The sequence below is a fragment of the Bufo gargarizans genome, chromosome 3 (assembly GCF_014858855.1).
Source record: "Bufo gargarizans isolate SCDJY-AF-19 chromosome 3, ASM1485885v1, whole genome shotgun sequence".
Classification (NCBI taxonomy): domain Eukaryota; kingdom Metazoa; phylum Chordata; class Amphibia; order Anura; family Bufonidae; genus Bufo; species Bufo gargarizans.
In genome coordinates this window covers 356,773,315-356,796,817 of record NC_058082.1, presented here as the reverse complement: position 1 = coordinate 356,796,817, position 23,503 = coordinate 356,773,315, and the positions used below count along the sequence as shown (strand labels likewise).

At 46.2% G+C, this 23,503-nt stretch overlaps 1 protein-coding gene across 1 annotated transcript in view; it reads right to left on the bottom strand.

Annotated features, from left to right (window-relative positions):
• LAPTM5 (lysosomal protein transmembrane 5) overlaps positions 1-22,691 on the bottom strand; it is a 119,863-nt gene extending 97,172 nt beyond the window's left edge. Inside the window, exons 1-2 of the mRNA XM_044285203.1 lie at positions 22,677-22,691; positions 19,966-20,080 (exon numbers count right to left, since the gene is read on the bottom strand). Of these exons, the coding sequence (XP_044141138.1) occupies positions 19,966-20,052 (87 nt within the window). The 5' untranslated portion in view covers positions 20,053-20,080; positions 22,677-22,691. The remainder of the gene's footprint in view (positions 1-19,965; positions 20,081-22,676) is intronic.
• Between the last annotated feature and the right edge of the window lie 812 nt (positions 22,692-23,503).

Here is a 23,503-nt window from a genome sequence, read left to right as displayed (position 1 = left end):
CCTGTCACCAAGTACATTTAACCCTCAATAGTGTGGTTATTTTTTGGCTATATCCTACATCAGGGTCAAGCTGTCACACCAAGTGCATTTAACCATCAATAGTGTGGTTATTTTTTGGCCATATACTACATCAGGGGCAAGCTGTCACCAAGTGCATTTAACCCCGAATAGTGTGGTTGCTTTTTGGCTATATCCTACATTGGTCAAGCTGTCACACCAAGTGCATTTAACCATCAATAGTGTGGTTACTTTTTGGCCATATACTACATCAGGGGCAAGCTGAGCCTGTCACCAAGTGCATTTAACCCTCAATAGTGTGGTTGTTTTTTGGCTATATCCTACATCAGGGTCAAGCTGTCACCAAGTGCATTTAACCATCAATAGTGTGGTTATTTTTTGGCCATATATTACATCAGGGGCAAGCTGAGCCTGTCACCAAGTGCATTTAACCCTCAATAGTGTGGTTGCTTTTTGGCTATATCCTACATCAGGGTCAAGCTGTCACACCAAGTGCATTTAACCATCAATAGTGTGGTTACTTTTTGGCCATATACTACATCAGGGTCAAGCTGAGCCTGTCACCAAGGGCATTTAACCCTCAATAGTGTGGTTGTTTTTTTGGCTATATCCTACATCAGGGGCTTGGCTGAGCTTGCTATTTTATTGAGGGGTGAAATACAATTGCCAAAATAGCAGTACCCTAAATCTGGTGTTTCAGCTGTGGCCAGCCAATTGTAATACTGTCTGCTGTCTGGCAAAGGATATATTTTTGTTCAGGGTTGAAATACAATTCCCAACTTAGCAATTTTCATAAATTAGTGGTTTCTGCTGTATCAGGGCTACTTTAAATCTATTCATTAAAAGGGTATATACGATTCAAGGTGCAGATAGGGTCATTCTCAATAACTTCACACACACGCTACTGTGCATATCCAAGTCTAATTCTGTCCGTAAACGTATACCTGTCACCCAGCGCCTAAATAATAGGCCTAAAATTTATAGTCAGCTAAATCTGTGGTTATTGCTGTGGCTGGGCAAGTTATTTAGTGTCCGTCAAAGCACAGTTTTTGTTCTGGGTTGAAATACAATTCCCAATTTTGCAATTCTCTAAATTAGTGGTTTCTGCTGTATCAGGCCTACTTTAAATCTATCCCTAAAAGGGTATATTAAATTCAAAGTGCTGATAGGGTCATTCTCAATAACTTCAAACACACGCTACTATGCAATTCCAAGTCTAATTCTGTCTGTAAACGTATACCTGTCACCCAGGCGCCTAAATAATAGGCCTCAAATTTATATTCAGCTAAATCTGTGGTTACTGCTGTGCGTATATTAGTGTAATACGGTACCTAAATAGATAGCCAGATAGTGTTAGGTGTCTGTAAAAAAAGGCCTGAATTTGAATTCAATACATTGGGCCAAATAATATTTTTGTTGTTGTGGTGAACGATAACAATGAGGAAAACATCTAGTAAAGGACGCGGACGCGGTGTCATGGTCTTACCTTCTTGCCGTTCTCCTTCGTTTGACATGTGCTGGCGGCCATCTTGGTTTCTGGGTTTCTTGTAGCCTCCCACCCTGCGGCTTCTCCTTCCCACTGGGAGGAGCTGGATGCCTAGCTCATATATATAGGAGGTCTGTGGCTTCAGTTCCTTGCTTGGTCTTCCTGTGTTCACATGCTTCTAAGACTGCTGCTGCTTCTGGTTCCTGATCCTGGCCTCGTCTGACTACCCCGCTGGTTCCTGATCCTGGCTTCATCTGACTACCCCGCTGGTTCCTGATCCTGGCTTCGTCTGACTACCCTGCTGGTTCCTGATCCAGGCTTCGTCTGACTACCCCTCTGGTTCCTGATCTCTGGCTATGCAAGACCCTGCTTCGGTTTAGCCATCCGTTTGGACTTTTGCTCACAGCTTGATTTTCAATAAAGCCTTCTTATTTCCACTTATCTCTTGTTGTACGTCTGGTTCATGGTTCCATGACATTAGGACCAAACCATGAATTCTGACGGTACAGGGCCATCCTCGCTACATACGCTGGTTGCCAGACTTGATCAGCAGGATCACCTGTTGGGTCGGTTCGCTGTGGCGTTGCAAACCCTGCTTGAACGCACGGCTCATTTTGCTTCTGTTGCCGATGGGTCGGTTGTCGCTCCTGGGCCCGCTCCCACTGCCGCTCCGGTTGTTGCGCCAGAGTCTACCCTGACACCTGTTGCTGCGCCTGCGGTGTCTCGGGGTATGACCGGTTCTGCCCCCCTTCCACAGCGCTTTGGGGGAGAGCCAACTCAGTGCTGAGGTTTCCTTAACCAGGTGGGCATTTATTTCGAGTTGCTGCCACATGCCTTTCCTACTGAGAGATCAAAGGTGGGCTTCTTGATCTCGCTGCTCTCGGACAAGGCCTTGGCCTGGCCAGCCCTTTATGGGAGAACAACCATCCGGTGGTTGCCGAGTTTTCCGGTTTTGTTGCTTCTCTTCGGAAGGTATTCGATGTGCCGGCTCGTGCTGCCTCTGCTGCGAAGCTCCTTATGTCCATCAGACAGGGTTCACGATCCGTAGCTGAATACGCCATTGAGTTTCGTACCCTGGCAGCAGAGGTAGGCTGGAATAATGAGGCTCTGGTCGCTGCTTTCTCTCATGGTCTCTCGGATGCCTTGAAGGATGAGGTTGCAGCTAAGGACCTACCAGTGGAGCTCGAGTCTCTTATTTCTTTCCTGATTTTGATTGACACCAGACTCAGGGAGAGACCTTCCTTTAAGGAGAGCCTGCGGAGGTCTTCTAACAGATTGGCGCCTACGTTTGCTGTCCCACCCGTGCCTCCCTCTCCTCCCACGCCTCCTGGGGATGACTTGTCTGGGGGTGAACCCATGCAGCTGGGGTTTGCTCGCCTGTCCGAGGGGGAGAGGGTACTCCGGAGACGCGAGGGCCGATGCATGTACTGTGGTCTCGGTGGGCATTTTCGGTTGGCATGTCCGAACCGTCCGGGAAACGCTCGCACCTGAGATCCTGTCGGGGGCAGATCTTGGGTGGAGTCTCCTCGTCCCCGGTTTCCCGTGTTGACAAACCACTGATCACTGTTGTCCTCTCCTGGGTCGGGGGCTCGGTGACGACCCAGGCGTTGGTGGACTCTGGTGCTGGTGGTTTCTTCATTGATAGTGTGTTCGCTGCCGCCAATTCCATTCCTCTGCAGCCTCGAGGTTCCCCACTGGCTCTTGAGGCGATAGACGGCAGACCCCTTCTGCCGCCACACGTGACTCATGAGACCCTTCCAGTGGGGATAGCCATTGGTGCCGTTCACAGAGAGTCGGTCTGTCTCCAGGTTATTTCGTCTCCACACTACTCGGTGGTCTTGGGGTACCCCTGGCTCCAGAAGCATAATCCGACTTTCGATTGGAGATCGGCCGAGATCCTCTCGTGGTCACCGCAGTGTGGGGCTAGTTGCATCCATGGGCCTGTCAAGTTGCTGTGTACTTCCTCGGACTCTCTGTTGCCTCCTGAATACGAAGAGTACCGGGATGTATTCGATAAGGTGCGCGCGGTTGCCCTACCTCCGCACCGCCCATACGATTGTGCCATAGAGTTACAATCTGGTGCCGTTCCTCCTCGTGGCAAAGTCTATCCACTGTCGGTAGCGGAGAATGAGGCCATGGAGGAGTACGTGAGGAAGGCGCTTTCACGCGGACACATTCGCAAATTCTCGTCCCCGGCAGGGGCTGGATTTTTCTTTGTGAAAAAGAAGGGCGGTGAGTTGAGGCCTTGCATCGATTACAGGGGTCTCAATCGCATCACGATCAAGAACGCTTACCCGATACCCTTGATTTCCGAGCTGTTCGATCGCCTCAAAGGGGCCACGGTCTTTACCAAACTCGACCTGAGGGCGGCATATAACCTGGTAAGGATCAAGGCGGGCGATGAGTGGAAGACCGCGTTTAACACCAGGACCGGTCATTATGAATCCTTGGTTATGCCCTTTGGGTTGTGCAATGCGCCCGCAGTCTTCCAGGAATTCATCAACGATGTTTTCCGTGACCTGTTGCAGCAGTGTGTGGTGGTCTATTTGGATGACATCTTGGTATATTCTGAATCCATGGAGGCCCACATTATGGATGTCAGACGAGTGTTGCAACGGTTACGAGAGAACAGGCTGTTCGGTAAGCTTGAGAAATGCGAATTTCACCGATCCCAGGTAACCTTCTTAGGTTACATCATTTCCGCTGAGGGGTTCTCCATGGATCCTGAGAAGGTTTCGGCTGTCTTACAGTGGCCCCAGCCCAGTGGTCTCCGTGCCCTGCAGCGCTTTTTGGGCTTCGCCAATTATTATCGGAAGTTCATCAGGGACTTTTCTATGCTAGCCAAGCCTCTCACGGATCTGACCAGGAAGGGCAGTAATTTCCAGGTCTGGCCGCTCGAGGCCATCCGAGCTTTTGAGGCTCTAAAGTCCGCCTTTGTGTCGGCTCCGATTCTGTCGCATTCCAACCCTGGGTTGCCCTTTGTCCTCGAGGTGGACGCGTCTGAGACGGGAGTAGGCGCCCTTCTGTCTCAGCGTAGAACACCAGAGGGTCCTCTGCTTCCTTGTGGGTTTTACTCCCGGAAACTGTCTTCCGCGGAGTGCAACTATCAGATTGGTGACAGGGAGTTATTGGCCATCGTGCAGGCCCTTAAAGAATGGAGGCACTTGCTCGAGGGTTCGGTGGTTCCGGTTCTCATCCTGACGGACCACAAGAATCTGACCTACCTTTCTGAGGCCAAGAGATTGACACCACGTCAGGCCAGATGGGCTCTGTTCTTGTCACGTTTTAATTACGTGGTCTCCTACCTACCCGGTTCCAAGAACATCAGAGCGGATGCCTTATCACGGCAGTACTCCGAGCTGTCCGGGGAGGAGTCGATTCCGACTTCGGTCATACCTCCGAATCAGATCCTGGCCGCCATTCGCACCAGCCTGACCTCTCCCCTGGGTGAGCAGATTTTGGCGGCTCAATCTGGTGCTCCCTCTGGGAGACCCAACGGCAGATGTTTTGTGCCTGAAGAGTTGCGCACTCGGTTGTTGCGAACCTACCATAACTCCAAGGCCGCGGGGCATCCTGGAAAGAATCAGCTGTCCTGGTCTGTTTCACATCTGTTCTGGTGGCCTTCTCTACGTTCCGACATCGCCGCATATGTAGCGGCATGCTCCGTTTGTGCCCAGAGTAAGTCCCCTCGGCACCTTCCGTTGGGCCTTTTGCAACCCATAGCCACCGGGGAGCGCCCATGGTCACACCTGGGGATGGATTTCATTGTGGACCTTCCTGCATCCCGAGGCCATACGGTCATTCTCATGATTGAGGATCGGTTTTCCAAAATGTGCCACTGTGTTCCTCTCAAGAAGTTACCCTCTGCACAAGAGTTGGCCACGATTTTCGCCAGGGAGGTCTTCCGGTTGCACGGTTTGCCCAAGGAGATTGTGTCGGATCGGGGGAGTCAGTTTGTGTCCAGGTTCTGGCGCGCCTTTTGTTCCCAGTTGGGGATTCATCTCTCTTTCTCCTCGGCCTACCACCCTCAGTCCAATGGGGCCGCAGAACGATCCAATCAGGCCTTGGAGCAATTCCTTCGTTGCTATGTCTTCGATCACCAAGACAATTGGGTTGACCTCCTGCCTTGGGCTGAGTTTGCCAGGAACACGGCGGTGAACTCTTCCTCTGGGACGTCTCCCTTCATGGCCAATTATGGGTTCCAACCTGACGTGTTACCGGAGGTATTCTCTCCCCAGGATATTCCGGCTGTGGAGGATCACCTTTCCGTCCTACGTGCTTCTTGGGTACAGATCCAGAGGTCCCTTGAGGTCTCTGCGCAGCGCCAGAGACTCCAGGCTGATCGCAGACGAGCGCCCGCTCCTTCCTACCAGGTCGGAGACCGTGTATGGTTGTCCACCCGCAACCTCAACCTTCAAGTGCCCACTCCCAAGCTGGCGCCTCGCTTTGTTGGTCCCTTCCGAGTGCTTCGCAGGGTAAACCCGGTAGCCTATGCCCTTGCGCTTCCTCCTGGCATGCGGATCTCTAACGTGTTTCATGTCTCCCTGTTGAAGCCATTGGTGTGTAATCGTTTCACTTCCTCGGTTCCTCGGCCTCGTCCGGTCCAAGTGGGCAATCATGAGGAGTATGAGGTGAGCAATATCCTGGACTCACGCCTGGTCCGCGGTCGGTTGCAGGTTTTGGTCCATTGGCGTGGTTATGGTCCAGAGGAGCGTTCCTGGGTTCCCTCCGCAGATGTCCATGCTCCTGCTTTGCTCCGAGCCTTCCACGCACGCTTCCCTCAGAAACCGTTCCTTACTCCGCGGAGGAGGGGCCCTTGAGGGGGAGGTACTGTCATGGTCTTACCTTCTTGCCGTTCTCCTTCGTTTGACATGTGCTGGCGGCCATCTTGGTTTCTGGGTTTCTTGTAGCCTCCCACCCTGCGGCTTCTCCTTCCCACTGGGAGGAGCTGGATGCCTAGCTCATATATATAGGAGGTCTGTGGCTTCAGTTCCTTGCTTGGTCCTCCTGTGTTCACATGCTTCTAAGACTGCTGCTGCTTCTGGTTCCTGATCCTGGCCTCGTCTGACTACCCCGCTGGTTCCTGATCCTGGCTTCGTCTGACTACCCCGCTGGTTCCTGATCCTGGCTTCGTCTGACTACCCTGCTGGTTCCTGATCCAGGCTTCGTCTGACTACCCCTCTGGTTCCTGACCTCTGGCTACGCCAGACCCTGCTTCGGTTTAGCCATCCGTTTGGACTTTTGCTCACAGCTTGATTTTCAATAAAGCCTTCTTATTTCCACTTATCTCTTGTTGTACGTCTGGTTCATGGTTCCATGACACGCGGACATGGTCGCGGTGGTGTTAGTAGACCCTCTGGTGCTGGGAGAGGACGTGGCCGTTCTGCCACAGCCACACGTCCTAGTGTACCAACTACCTCAGGTCCCAGTAGCCGCCAGAATTTACAGCGATATTTGGTGGGGCCCAATGCCGTTCTAAGGATGGTAAGGCCTGAGCAGGTACAGGCATTAGTCAATTGCGTGGCCGACAGTGGATCCAGCACGTTCACATTATCTCCCACCCAGTCTTCTGCAGAAAGCGCACAGATGGCGCCTGAAAACCAAGCCCATCAGTCTGCCACATCACCCCCATGCATACCAGGGAAACTGTCTGAGCCTCAAGTTATGCAGCAGTCTCTTATGCTGTTTGAAGACTCTGCTGGCAGGGTTTACGAAGGACAACCACCTAGCCCTTCCCCAGCGGTGGAAGACATAGAATGCACTGACGCACAACCACTTATGTTTCCTGATGATGAGGACATGGGAATACCACCTCAGCACGTCTCTGATGACGAAACACAGGTGCCAACTGCTGCGTCTTTCTGCAGTGTGCAGACTGAACAGGAGGTCAGGAAGGAAGACTTGGTGGAAGACAATGCAGGGGACGATGAGGTCCTAGACCCCACATGGAATGAAGGTCGTGCCACTGACTTTCACAGTTCGGAGAAAGAGGCAGTGGTGAGACCGAGCCAACAGCGTAGCAAAAGAGGGAGCAGTGGGCAAAAGCAGAGCACCCGCCGCCAAGAGACTCCGCCTGCTACTGACCGCCGCCATCTGGGACCGAGCACCCCAAAGGCAGCTTCAAGGAGTTCCCTGGCATGGCACTTCTTCAAACAATGTGCTGACGACAAGACCCGAGTGGTTTGCACGCTGTGCCATCAGAGCCTGAAGCGAGGCATTAACGTTCTGAACCTTAGCACAACCTGCATGACCAGGCACCTGCATGCAAAGCATGAACTGCAGTGGAGTAAACACCTTAAAAACAAGGAACTCACTCAGGCTCCCCCTGCTACCTCTTCTGCTGCTGCCTCCTTGGCCTCTTCTGCTGCTGCCGCCTCGGCCTCTTCCTCCGCCTCTGGAGGAACGTTGGCACCTGCCGCCCAGCAAACAGGGGATGTACCACCAACACCACCACCTCCGTCACCAAACATCTCAACCATGTCACACGGCAGCGTTCAGATCTCCATCTCACAAACATTTGAGAAAAAGCGTAAATTCCCACCTAGCCACCCTCGATCCCTGGCCCTGAACGCCAGCATTTCTAAGCTACTGGCCTATGAAATGCTGTCATTTAGGCTGGTGGACACAGACAGCTTCAAACAGCTCATGTCGCTTGCTGTCCCACAGTATGTTGTTCCTAGCCGGCACTACTTCTCCAAGAGAGCCGTGCCTTCCCTGCACAACCAAGTATCCGATAAAGTCAAGTGTGCACTGCGCAACGCCATCTATGGCAAGGTCCACCTAACCACAGATACGTGGACAAGTAAGCACGGCCAGGGACGCTATATCTCCCTAACTGCACACTGGGTAAATGTAGTGGCGGCTGGGCCCCAGGCGGAGAGCGGTTTGGCGCACGTCCTTCTGCCGCCAAGGATCGCAGGGCAACATTCTTTGCCTCCTGTTGCCTCCTCCTCCTTCTCGGCTTTCTCCTCCTCTTCTTCCACCTGCTCATCCAGTCAGCCACACACCTTCACCACCAACTTCAGCACAGCCCGGGGTAAACGTCAGCAGGCCATTCTGAAACTCATATGTTTGGGGGACAGGCCCCACACCGTACAGGAGTTGTGGCGGGGTATAGAACAACAGAGCAACGAGTGGTTGCTGCCGGTGAGCCTCAAGCCCGGCCTGGTGGTGTGCGATAATGGGCGAAATCTCGTTGCAGCTCTGGGACTAGCCGGTTTGACGCACATCCCTTGCTTGGCGCATGTGCTGAATTTGGTGGTGCAGAAGTTCATTCACAACTACCCCGACATGTCAGAGCTGCTGCATAAAGTGCGGGCCGTCTGTTCGCGCTTCCGGCGTTCACATCCTGCCGCTGCTCGCCTGTCTGCGCTACAGCGTAACTTCGGCCTTCCCGGTCACCGCCTCATATGCGACGTGCCCACCAGGTGGAACTCCACCTTGCACATGCTGGACAGACTGTGCGAGCAGAAGCAGGCCATAGTGGTGTTTCAGCTGCAGCACGCACGGGTCAGTCGCACTGCGGAACAGCACCACTTCACCACCAATGACTGGGCCACCATGCGAGACCTGTGTGCCCTGTTGCGCTGTTTTGAGTACTCCACCAACATGGCCAGTGACGATGACGCCGTTATCAGCATTACAATACCACTTCTATGTCTCCTTGAGAAAACACTTAGGGCGATGATGGAAGAGGAGGTGGCCCAGGAGGAGGAGGAGGAAGAGGGGTCATTTTTAGCACTTTCAGGCCAGTCTCTTAGAAGTGACTAAGAGGGAGTTTTTTTGCAACAGCAGAGGCCAGGTACAAATGTGGCCAGCCAGGGCCCACTACTGGAGGACGAGGACGAGGAGGATGAGGAGGAGGTGGAGGAGGATGAGGATGAAGCATGTTAACAGCGGGGTGGCACCCAACGCAGCTCGGGCCCATCACTGGTGCGTGGCTGGGGGGAAACGCAGGACGATAACGATACGCCTCCCACAGAGGACAGCTTGTCCTTACCTCTGGGCAGCCTGGCACACATGAGCGACTACATGCTGCAGTGCCTGCGCAACGACAGCAGAGTTGCCCACATTTTAACGTGTGCGGACTACTGGGTTGCCACCCTGCTGGATCCACGGTACAAAGACAATGTGCCCACCTTACTTCCTGCACTGGAGCGTGATAGGAAGATGCGCGAGTACAAGCGCACGTTGGTAGACGCGCTACTGAGAGCATTCCCAAATGTCACAGGGGAACAAGTGGAAGCCCAAGGCCAAGGCAGAGGAGTAGCAAGAGGTCGCCAAGGCAGCTGTGTCACGGCCAGCCCCTCTGAGGGCAGGGTTAGCATGGCAGAGATGTGGAAAAGTTTTGTCAACACGCCACAGCTAACTGCACCACCACCTGATACGCAACGTGTTAGCAGGCAGCAACATTTCACTAACATGGTGGAACAGTACGTGTGCACACCCCTCCACGTACTGACTGATGGTTCGGCCCCATTCAACTTCTGGGTCTCTAAATTGTCTACGTGGCCAGAGCTAGCCTTTTATGCCTTGGAGGTGCTGGCCTGCCCGGTGGCCAGCGTTTTGTCTGAACGTGTATTCAGCACGGCAGGGGGCGTCATTACAGACAAACGCAGCCGCCTGTCTACAGCCAATGTGGACAAGCTGACGTTCATAAAAATGAACCAGGCATGGATCCCACAGGACCTGTCCATCCCTTGTGCAGATTAGACATTAACTACCTCCCCTTAACCATATATTATTGTACTCCAGGGCACTTCCTCATTCAATCCTATTTTTATTTTCATTTTACCATTATATTGCGGGGCAACCCAAAGTTGAATGAACCTCTCCTCTGTCTGGGTGCCGGGGCCTAAATATATGACAATGGACTGTTCCAATGTTGGGTGACGTGAAGCATGATTCTCTGCTATGACATGAAGACTGATTCTCTGCTGACATGAAGCCAGATTCTCTGTTACGGGACCTCTCTCCTCTGCCTGGGTGCCGGGGCCTAAATTTATGACAATGGACTGTTTCAGTGGTGGGTGACATGAAGCCTGATTCTCTGCTATGACATGAAGACTGATTCTCTGCTGACATGAAGCCAGATTCTCTGTTACGGGACCTCTCTCCTCTGCCTGGGCCTAAATATCTGACAATGGACTGTTCCAGTGTTGGGTGACATGAAGCATGATTCTCTGCTATGATATGAAGACTGATTCTCTGCTGAAATGAAGCCAGATTCTCTGTTACGGGACCTCTCTCCTCTGCCTGGGTGCCTGGGCCTAAATATCTACCAATGGACTGTTTCAGTATTGGGTGATGTGAAGCATGATTCTCTGCTATGACATGAAGACTGATTCTCTGCTGACATGAAGCCAGATTCTCTGTTACGGGACATCTCTCCTCTGCCTGGGTGCCGGGGCCTAAATTTATGACAATGGACTGTTACAGTGGTGGGTGACGTGAAGCATGATTCTCTGCTATGATATGAAGACTGATTCTCTGCTGACATGAAGCCAGATTCTCTGTTACGGGACCTCTCTCCTCTGCCTGGGTGGCGGGGCCTAAATATATGACAATGGACTGTTACAGTGGTGGGTGACGTGAAGCCAGATTCTCTGCTATGGGACCTCTCTCCAATTGATATTGGTTAACTTTTATTTATTTTATTTTTATTCATTTCCCTATCCACATTTGTTTGCAGGGGATTTACCAACATGTTGCTGCCTTTTGCAGCCCTCTAGCCCTTTCCTGGGCTGTTTTACAGCCTTTTTAGTGCCGAAAAGTTCGGGTCCCCATTGACTTCAATGGGGTTCGGCTTCGGGACGAAGTTCGGGTCGGGTTCGGATTCCGAACCCGAACATTTCCGGGAAGTTCGGCTGAACTTCTCGAACCCGAACATCTAGGTGTTCGCTCAACTCTACTCATAAGCCATCTTTTTATAACTACGATAAGGCTACATGCACACGACCGTATGTGTTTTGCGGTCCGCAAATTGCGGATCCGCAAAATAAAAAGGATGAAGTTCCGTATGGCACCCGTTTTTTTTTTTTTTTGCGGATCCTTTTTTTTTGGGCGGATCCATTGTAATAATGCCTATCCTTGTCCGCAAACTAGAAAAAAATAGGACATGCACTATTTTTTTTGTGGAGCAACGGAACGGACATACTGATGCGGACCCATTTAAATGAATGGGTCCGTATCCTATCCGCAAAAAAAACTGATCGGACACTGAAACAAAATACGGTCGTGTGCATGAGGCCTAAGAAGTGAACTATAATGAGTGTTTATGAGCTCTCAGGAGATCAGCGATAAGCTTCACATGAGCCATCAGCTGACAGGACACAGTGTAAACAGAGAGCCTGCTAATAGAGAATCACAACCCTGTATAGTGAAAGGGCTGAAATGTTAAATGTTTTTAGCTCAAAATGATTACACTGCAATAAAAAATAAAATAAAAAATCCCCCTAAAGGTGTCCATAGCCTTTAAGAATATACCTTCACTGGGTTATCTGTTATCCAGGTGAGTTACACACATGTCTAGCTATGCATATGAAGTAAAAAAAACTTAAACTTTAAAACACCTTTTTCCATTGCTCCGTGGCCCAGTTCAAGAACCTGTTGTAGGTGCTTTTGAAGAGGGATCAGCATGGACACACTGACTGGTCTTTGGCTGTATTTTCCCATACCCTGCGAGCTGTATAGTACTGTGTGTTCTTACACTTTTTATCATAGCCAGCATTAACCTTTTCAACACTTTTTTTTTTTGCTATAGCAGCAACTGTTCTGTGGGAATAGTCCAGACAGAGTAGCATTCATTCCACATCAATGAGCCATGTGTTCCTATGACAATGTCCCTGGTTTATCAGTCCTTCATATTTGGATCAATATCGGCAGGTCAAATCCTTATGCTTCATTTTTCTGGCTTTTAAAACATCAGCTTTAAAGGCCATGTACACCTTTGGAGGCAATTTTTTTTATGATTGCATTTTACTCATTTTGGGCTAAAAATCATATTTTCAATTGTCCTTTATTAACAAATATTGAGCCACTCTGCCACAAAGGGTTAATAGTTTTTCTGTGTGACTGGTACTTTCACTTTGTGTCAATCCTATAACCCTTATCTCTAAACTACTAAGAGGTCATAAACACTTATTTAAGCCACATTCTTATCAGTAAGATCAATTAGAGCTGAGCTATAATGAGTGTTTATAATGTGAAAGAACAGAGATAAGGAGTCCATCCAGGGCCATCTTTAACGCGGGGCTAAAGGGGCAGCTCCCCCGGGTCCAGTTGCTTCTGGGGGGCCCAAGGCAGCTGCCTCTTGAGCCCTGCTGGAGGCGCTAGCAGGGCCGCACCGCCAATTAGGCAAAGTGAGGCGATGGCTCCAGGCGGCGCGGCCCTGGTGACAAGTGGGGGGTGGCGGCAGGGCACAGGGAGATGAGCGCTTCCATTGTGGAAGCGCTCATCTCCATAGTCATCTGTATAGCCGTCCTCAGGACAGCGATGCAGATAGATGTGCTGTGGCGGGGCAGGGGAGGGAGAGACGTCTCCATTCCCCATTCCTCTGATAGACTACAGGCACATGATTGGGGGCATCTATGGGGTACTTGTTACTGGCACATGATTGGGGGCATCTATGGGGGCACTTGTTATTGGCACATGATTGGGGGCATCTATGGGGGTACTTGTTACTGGCACATTATTGGGGGGCACCTATGGGGACACTTCTTACTGGCACATTATTGGTGGCACTTTTTACTGGCACATTATTGGTGGCACTTTTTACTGGCACATTATTGGGTGGCACTATGGGGGCATTTCTTACTGGCACATTATTTGGGGCACTATGGGGGCATCTACAGAGGCCACAAAGAAGGGGTATTTTATATGCAGGAAGGGGGAGAGGAACACTATGGGGACTTCTACTGAGGCCAAATAGAAGTAGTATTTTATATGGGGGGGGGGGGTCTCTGTATAGGCTCATCTATGGGGGCACTAAGAAGGGTTATTTTATACTTTCAAATTATCGGAGACACTGAGGGCATCTACTGGGGCACTATATATGGGGCATTTTATACTGGTACATTATGGGGGCACTAGGAAGAAGGGGGAGAGGAGCACTATGGGGGCATTTACTGGGGGCACTATATAGGGGTATTTTATACTGGCATATTATAGGGGCACTATGGGGACATTAGCTCAACAGGGGGCATAAAAGGGGGTATTTTTTGCACTGGAACATTATAAGGATAATGTCGGCTACATCCACTTTATATAAATAAAGTCAGAGCAATGTAGCAGGGAAGCAGCCCTCTCCTCCGTCTTAAAGGGAGTCTGTCAACTCAATATGGCCATATACAGTGCTTACATTGTCCTATAGCACACCTATACATGAATGTAATAGAACCTTTGGTATTTTCTTTAGACTTGCAGAAGCTAGAAAAACAGAAACAAAAAAAGTTTAATTCATATGCAAATGAACACTCGCAAGTGCCCAGGGTTGGTCTTCACTGTGTTGGAGGCCAGGCTGCTCTGCCTTTTTTCATTGTTCCGCCGCCCCAGCCTTTGCATATGCCCGTCCTCTTATTCCCTTGCGTCATCCTTAGACCTGGCCGAGACCCCGCGCCTGTGCACTGCCTCGCCGGGCCAGAACATGCGCACTGTGATGCCCAGTGTGGGCACGGCATTGCTTTAACTACTGGGCATGCGCCGGCAAACGTCACATTGCCGCTGGTTTCGCGCCGTTCGCCGGCGCATGCACAGTAGTTAAAGCGATGCTGTGCCAACAATGGGCATCGCAGTGTGCATGCCCCAGTCCGGCGAGGCGGGTGCGGGATCTCGGTCAAACCAAAGGATGACACAAGGGAATAGGAAGGCGGGCAGAGGCTGGGGCGGGAAACAATAAAAAAAGGCACAGCAGACTGGGCTCCAACACAGTGAACGCCGCCCCTGGGCACTTGCGAGTGCTCATTTGCATATAAATCAAAGTTTGTTTTTGCAGCTTCTGCAAGTGTAAAGAAAATAACAAGGTACCATTACATTCATGTATAGGTGTGCTATAGGACAATGTAAGCACTGTATATGGCCATATGGAGGTGACAGACTCCCTTTAAGTCTGCTTTGCTTTGGGCACTTGGAGCAGCGAAGCCGTCCCAGCTGGGCACTTCGAAGCAGAATAAAAGCATTTTTTTTCTGGACATTTTTAAAGACACAAAGTACACAGGGATGTTTGAAATGCATTTGCAATCTTCTGTGGGGCAATGCTGTTAGTTATATTTGTAAAAATGAGGTGACAGACTCCGTTTAACAACCTACCGTATGTATAATTTTCACAACAGAGTTCAGAAATGACTACTGTGCCGTTTACAAATCTGACACTTTCAAAAGAAGCTGAAAAAATTGGTTCTGAAAAATAATTTGGAGAAGGAAGATTTCTGCTTCTGCTATTTCAAAAACTACCGTAACCTTGAATAAATGTATTATTAGTGTTAAAAGCAAGTTTATATCAATTATGTAATTTTACTTTAGTAATTGGAAAATGTAGTAACTTAAGAAATCACAAGCAAAGCTTTCATACTTTGCCAGAATTGGTAATAAAAGCAGATGCGTTGTTATGGAAAGTTGATTGAATTTAATCATCCTTTAAGTCAGTACAATCTAACTAGAAAGAAATAGAAAAAAAAAAAACATCTCTTCTCTTGACATCAGAATATCAAAGCTTTTCTTAGGAGAAGATACAGTCACATAGTTAGTCCTTAGTACTTCATTGAAAAAAGACATGCATCAAATATGGGCACCATTTAATACTATAGTTGCAGGCTTCCCACAGCTTTCACTAGGCCTGCAATGAGCAGATCATTGCTTGGATGGCTTCCTTTAGAGCAGGGGTGCACAACCTGCGGCCCGCAGGCCGCATGCGGCCCCCAGAGCCATGGTCTGTGGCCCCCGCCCTGCTGGGCAGAAACACAGCTTATCCTGCAATCCGCTGTGTTTCTGCACAGAGTGCCGCACAGCAGATGGATCACAGTTTTTGCTCCTGCACTGTAGCAGGATCAGAAAGGGTCCCCAGCTATTAGTGAGAGCGGGGAAGCCGAGGAGAAGGCAGAAGCACTTTATTAGCGCTTCTGCCTTCTCCTCTATGAGCGCTCTGCAGTGTAGACCCAGCGATCACGTGATCTCTGGGTGTCTCGGGAACAGAGGAGCGCTGCCCTGGTAGAAAGCCTCCGCAGCAGGCTGGTTTCCCTGTAACTGGGGCGCCTTTGGATGCTCCAGTTACAGTGGAAATAGTAAAAAATAAAGTCACTTATTGTCTCCCAAAGGTCTTTCAGTGACCTCTTGGGGACAAATTGTGGTAAAATTATATTTAAAAAAAAAGTTACAAAATGATTTTAAAAAAATTTGAAAACTAAATAAAAAATATAATAAAATATAAATAAAAGAAAAGAGAATCAAAATATTATGTGGCACAAATTTTTTTAAAATGATTGAAAAAAAAGAAATACAAAAATACAATAGAAAGGAAAAAGCGCTTAATAAAAGAGTGTTCACTGTCAAACAACAGTCTTTTTATGACACCGTGGGGGACATATGTGTCAAAAATATATTTAAAAAAAATTATAGAAAATTAAAACTTTTTTTATAAAATTATAAAAAATAATACAATAAAATATTAATACATTTCAAATAGAAGTAAAAAATAAAATGGAAAAAGTGCAAAATTTACAAAAAGTGACAGTGTCCCCTAAGGTCTTTTTATGACCTCTTGGTGGACATATTATGTAGCAGAAATATATTAAGTAAAAAAATAAATATATAAAAGAAAAAAAAGTCACCATTACCGCCCCATTCACATGAAACTTTTCATATTACATAGCAAAACGGCCTACACGAAATAGGGAACTAATTTTAATAATTTATCTTGGTGTCAGTTTGCATATTTAAAGTATAACTGTCATATATTTTTTTTTTTTGAGTATTGGATTGTTGTGGTTAATATCTCCTTGGTGGCTCTATTTCAACTTTTCACTGTGTATTCAATTACCCCTTAATTCCACATTTTTGTTCCCTGTACTGCCTACTTTTACCTGTGCTTAAAATCAGGTTGCTATGCAGGTCCATCCTCTGTGTTGAAGGACGGAGGATGCAGAAGCACGCAGCGTGCAAGGTCAGATTACTGACAGCCAGGGACTGTAAGTAAATGATTAAAGCCAGGTCCTCCCCAGCAACTGATAACAGTGCCTGGGCTGTGTGCACTTCTCCCTGTCCCTGCGCTTGGCAGACGCTCCCTCACTCAGCAGAGCTGGAGAATGCAGAGTTGGAGCAGCGCAGACCAGGGAAGGGAGATCTGCCGTCTGCTCAGTGTATAAATGAAAGCAACATGTGGTAAGAGGACCCCTTTGTGCTGCAGGAGATTAACCCTTTAGGGGGAGGGCTCTGGTTACTGACACTTTTGGGGGGCTATTGTTACTGGCTAGTGAGGGCAGGCGGGATTAGCATCAGGGTGAGGGCAGTGGCGGCCATCTTAACTGAATAGTGAAATTGCAGTTTGGTTGCTAAGGGCTGAATCTTATTAAATATGGGGTAAGACAGTCAAATAGTAACTGATTCTGGAATATCATGTTATTAGTAACTACATATATGAAAATTGAAATTGGGGTCTAAGTGTGACAGTTATCCTTTAAAGAATAAGGAGCTTTAGTTTGAAAAAATATATACTTTTTAAAAACGTTTTGTACAGTTTCCCCCAAATAAAAATTGTTGCAAAAATTATTAGCAAGGTAATGTTTGGGATTGGCAAGAAATGGTAATAACCAGTGAGCTCCATCCTCTGCAGTGAAGGAAAATGATGATTTATAAATAGGAGACAGGATGGAAGGAAATGTTGCCACTTTTCTGATTAAAAATGATTTTTAACAAGTTCCTGCAGCATGGCCTCTGAAATATAAGTCATACTTACCTGCTCCTCCCGGCTCTGGACCTCTGCGCTGCCCCCGGTGCCTTCATCTTCCAATTCCTGCTCTGTTTACACCTGACAGTGCATGGCCATGATCCAAAGAAGATACAGGCGGCACTCAGCTGTCAGTGATGCGGTGCGCGTGTCCAGGGAAGATCCGTACGTACTTGTATAGAAAGGACCGGCACTCGCTCTGGTGATGATTTTCAAGTGATTTTAATGGTCACATACAAATGGTAAGTGACGCGTTTCGGCTACTATGAGCCTTTGTCAAACATACCAGAGCGAGTGCCGGTCCTTTCTATACAAGTAAGTGCATGGCCATGGTCACTTGCACGGCTCCAGTCAATGACTGGCTTCAGCAGTGACACGTTGCTTGTGGCCACATCACTGCGTAAGCCAGTCATTGTCTGGAGTGGTGTATTACCATGTCCATGCACTGCCAGGTGTAAACAGCGGTGGCAGTTCAAAGGACCGGAGCCGCGGGGAGCAGGTAAGTATAACTCTTCGGTTTCAGGGGCTATGCTGCAGCACGATATTTTGGACAATTACTGGGAACAAGTGTTCATAGGAAGGCTCATATCTTATATCTGGCCAGTATAATCATCCAGCTGATCAGTCGATAAACAAGGAATCGCTCATTTGTCAGCTGATTTGCATATTTTATCAGGATGAAAGATGTCCGATTATCTGCAGCACATCTCCCCGTGTAATCTAAACGAAGATGGAACTACTGTGGCAGCGATCACTCCTCCCCAGTCACTTTACACTGGTTTGTGTAATAGGCAGATGAGCGCCGATCAACATTTTTTATTTGTGGCTTGAAATAGAGCAATGTGACAATGCGGCCCCCAGACCAAAAAAGGTTGATGCTTTAGAGAAAGGGTTGTCCGACGGGGATAATTAGCATGATGATTCCTTTACTTCCTTTACTCCATATAATTGCCTATAATTGTGGCCAGTGCTGCAACATCATAAATCACTTCCAATCATTTACAACTGGACTCAATATTAAAAGCCAAACAAAACCACTTTGTGGGGGATTTATCAAACTGGTGTAAAGTAAAAGTGGCTCAGTTTCCTATAGCAACCAATCAGATTCCACCTTCCATTTTTTACAGCTCCTTTGGAAAATAAAAGTTGGAATCCGATTGGTTGCTATGGGCAAATAACCAAGTTCTACTTTACACCAGTTTGATGAATCTCCCCCTTTGTACTTAATCCACCATGTTTCAGGTTCTATAATGTCATCTAAGCCTAATTAAATTCTCTATTTGTTTCACACCAGTAATGTATTATTTTCCCCTCATGGGTACGTATAATATCAATGTAGTTAAAGGATCAGTCTTTTGTCCATTCAGTGTATTTCTGATTGGTTTGTTGTAATCTCCTATTAGGGTTAATAAAGTTTACTGTAGATTTGGCACATTTGAACTTTTTTTTTTACAAACTTATCTAGAGTTAAACTTTCCCCAGTACCTCTGTTCTTAGAAAGATTATATCTCAGTCATATTTCTTTCCACTTCATATGAATAAAATACTCATAAGCAGAGCATAGGGTGGGCATGCTTCCTATTTTTGATGGTCATGAAAAACAGATAACGCTGTGCTGCCATACAGATGGAAAACATGGAGAAACGGAATGCTGCCACAGACAATATTGATGATGAACAAGTGGAAAATCGTCCATTTTTATTTAGCAGATAGCACATGCACACATTTTACATTGCTAATCTAAATAAGCCATAAATGGAACAGTCACAAGGAACATTTTTTGGCTCTTAAGGGCTCATGCACAGTAACTTTGTTTGGTTCCGCATCCGAGCCACAAAAAATGACCCATTCACTTCAATGGGGCTGAAAAGATGTGGACAGCACGTGTGCTGTCGGCATACGTCGCTCCGTTCCGCGGAGCAACAAAAAAAAATAGAACATATCCTATTCTTGTCCGTTTTGTTTCTATTATGGGCGGCCCGTTCTGCAAATTGAGGAACGCACACGGGTGGCATCAGTGTTTTGCAGATGGCATTGTCGTGTGCATGAGCCCTAAGGTATGGTTATGCAGTCGGGTTTCTTTGGAAGCCAAAATTAGGGGTGGATCATTAAAGGAAAGAAAGTGTAAAGGAAAAACACAATCTCTCCTTTTTTTTTTATTCACTCTTAGTTTTGCCTTTCAAAACTGTATGAAGAAACCTGACTTTATGGCCGTTACCTTAGAATAATGGTAATACGTCAAATAGGCTACATCAAAGTCTTGGTGTAACATGTTGACTTTTAGGATAAAATAGACAAAAGAAATAGAATCCCTTAGAAAATCGGGTACAAAGACCCAGATAGTTTACATGTTACATTTTAAGAAATATTGTATAGGAAAAATATAAATGTCAAAAAAGTTTCCATACTCAATAGATATTTTTCTGCAAATGTGACAGCCTGATATTTTAATAATTAGAATTGTTTGATTCTGGTTGTCTACATTGATTGTAAAAAAGACCCAAGTAGAAAATCAATTACTCACCAAATGATATATGGCCATCATATAAGCCGATGATTGGACCTGTAAGCCTATGGGTTTGGATGTTCCTTTGATTTGTTCTGGTGTCATGTTGCTTGCTGTAGTTTCTGCTGGGTCACTGTTTATAAGACATGAATGAATTTACTGTGAAGGCGAAGCCTTAAACCAACTTCCTTCCTGTGTTTATGCTTTTTAACGCATGAGTTAAGATGTGTGAAATGGTAAAGCTATCAGTATAAATGCACGGTTTTTCTCTTATAGTGTAGCCGGCACAATATACACAATGCACCCAACACAATTTATCTACAACTCCCCTAATATTCATGGTCGGCACTGTAAAGCCTATTGTCTATTGTCTCATGGCCTTCACTCCTCCTTTAAGGCTTATTTAAACAGGGCAGGGATCTCCTGAAAGACCATTTGTACAAATGTTCATTTAAGATCTTTGCCACATGTAAACTTTGCAAAAGTGAATGTGCTGTCAACAATAATGAAAACTCTGTAGAGCAAATTATGACATTTCCTATTCTTTAGAGACAAAGACAATCAATTTTTTTGGACTTTGTAACCAATATACCCTTCCAGATAAGTCGTGACCGCTTAGTACCCGTGGTGGATTTTGTTGATAATACCAAGCGCTGCTTCACCATATAGTCACCATTTTTACCAACTATGAATTAGATTCCTTCAATGTCTTTGTTAGTGTTGATCATGAATATTCGAATTGCGAATTTTAATCGCAAATATCGGCACTAAATATATTCGTAATTGCGAATATTCGATTTTTTCGAAAATACCAGTTCATGCAAATTTTTATGCGAAAATTTGTATGCGAATTTTATGCAAATTTAAACAATCAAGAAAATAATGCCTGGAGATTACGAATTCGTGAATTCTCGAATATATGGCGAATATTCGCGAAATATCGCAAATTCTAATATTGCCCCTGCCGCTCATCACTAGTCTTTGTGTTACAAACAGTAGGTTTGGATACCTCCAGTTTAAGAGGTATTAGTTTTCCTCAGACATCTTAGCGTTGAAACATGTTAGAACAAGTTCAGACTCACAAGAAAAACTTCAAATTCAAGATCCACAGAAAACCTATGGTTGAACTTAATTTCCAAAGCATGTGATCATGCATTCTGCTATTACACTACAATGATTACAGACAATCGATTCATTTATATTTAGGTACCAGTTTCTTCCATCTCTTTATAATTTATGTTGCTTGATTTATTTTTTAAATGATATATTCTTAACCTATTTCTATACATAAAATTAATGACCATTATCCTTTTAAAGTTGATATTAATTAAAAGGGAAATGAAAAATTATTGGACTCCCAAATATAATCCAGTATTTTGCAATATATTTAGATTCCTGAAAAAATATTTAGTCCATAGGAAGAGTCATGAAAATGTTTCCCTAATGTGTATGTTCTTGCATTAATTAGAACATTTAAACAAAGCTAATTGAAACAACAAATAATAATAAACGATAATAAACTAAAAATAATAAACAAGAAACAAAGAAAGGGTGGCACTGCTTCTCGTCCCATATATTAGTGCGTCTCTAGTAGGTAGTGCGTCTCCACGAGCGGGTCTTTCCGCTCACTCTAGGTGGTGCTCCAGACTTGGAGTAAGCTTTAATAATGCAAAATCATAAAGAAAACAGGCAGCACTCACCAAAGTAGTGAATTCTTTGTTTATTCTGAACAAAAGTATGCTCTGGATAGAAAGGCAGGTGCCTGAGGAAGTGCAGGCTGTGGCTACTAGCTGTTAGCCTGCGTGGTGTGCTATGTCCGCCTCTGTCTTGCTATCCAGGGCATACTTTTGTTCGGAATAAGCAAAGAATTCGCGACTTTGGTAAGTTCCGCCTGTTTATGATTTTGTCTTATTATATTAGTGTTTTAGTCCTGGTGCTCATAAAGTACCTTCATGTTTTGTTTTGTTTTACTCAGGAGCATAGTATGCAATAGAAATCCATTTCTACCCAATGAGATTACTATATACAGTATAAGGAGAGTCCTTCAGAGATGGGAACTGTTAGAAATTATTATGTAATGTCTTTTCAAGTGAAAATGAGATACAGAACCTAGTAGCATAATTTTACAGACTATGTAGGGAGTGCTAACTGGATTCCCCTTTAAGAATGATTGCAGACTTTGTGGAACAGACTTTATGTTCTTCACAAGAGTGGCCCATAAAGCTTAATGGTTACAAATTGAGCGAATCGAGCTTATGATCATAGATCCAAAGTCTATTCAAACAGAAACAGCATTGCCAAATTTTTTTTTTAACGAATCGACTTCTGATCTATGATCAGAAGCTTGATTTGCTCAACCCTAGTTACAAACAATCAGAGTAGCAAAGTAATTATTTATTTTTTGCTAGTCACACTAGATGACATGCCTGGCCTACTCCTGTAGAGCTCACGCTCAGCTTCAGAAGACCCCTCACACAGCCTCCACTCATGCATGCTCTTCTCTCAGCCCATTGACCACTTCATACTACGGTACATACAGTATGGTGTTTCAGACACACATCGATACTTCTTCCTGCTACCAGCTCCTTATAAAATCTCCTGGTATTTGCTACGACAGCTAATATTATAGCAAAAACGTGATGCATCTAGTTACATAACAAGTGGAAAACAATGAGAACAGCCACTTAAGCCAAAGTCATATTAGTAAGGGAGGCAGGGGTGAAGCTTACCCCAAATTACAGCTATCAAAATGTCCAGAAGGAGAACTGTACTACACTTGTTTCGGAAAGGGTGATAATGGTAGGTTTCTGAATATTTTAAGTATATTGGTAAGTTTCTCTTCCTGTAGATTTCATAGTGCATTCATTCTAGTAAACAAGGAAACTTCTACTCTATTAGGGTCCATTCATACGTCTGCAAAATGGGTCCGCATCCGTTCTGCAATTTTGCAGAACAGGTGCGGACCCATTCATTTTCAATGGGGCCGGAATGTGCTGTCCGTATCCGCACTTCCGGGACCGCACTTCCGAATCAGCACTTCCGAATCAGCACTTCAGTTCCGCAAAAAAATTTCCTATTTTTGTCTGCAATTGCGGACAAGAATAGGCATTTTCTATGAGCGTGCCTGCGATGTGCGGTCTGCAAAATGCGGAACGCACATTGCCGGTGTCCGTGTTTAGCAGAACCGCAATTTGCGGATCCGCAAAACACATACGGACGTGTAAATGGACCCTTACACTTGCTATAGATATTGTCAGTTTAGCAATTTAAATATGTGTGTTTTATTTCTCATGTATACTAGGTATTTTTTATTTGCTAATCCCATTTACAACACCTTTAACAGATTAGATTTTGTGAATCCACCCTGTGCTATCAGGGTACTTCCATGCTTAGTCTTATTTTTGAACAATTTCTGGCTTGTAAAAAAACAGACCATGAAATTCATGTGTTTTACAAGTGTTTTCTTGAGGGGTAGTGTTTTTTAATTAGACTTCTTTTTTTCCTATAGAGTCTATGGTAGCATGTCTGAAAAACTGCCACATTGCAATGTTTTTAA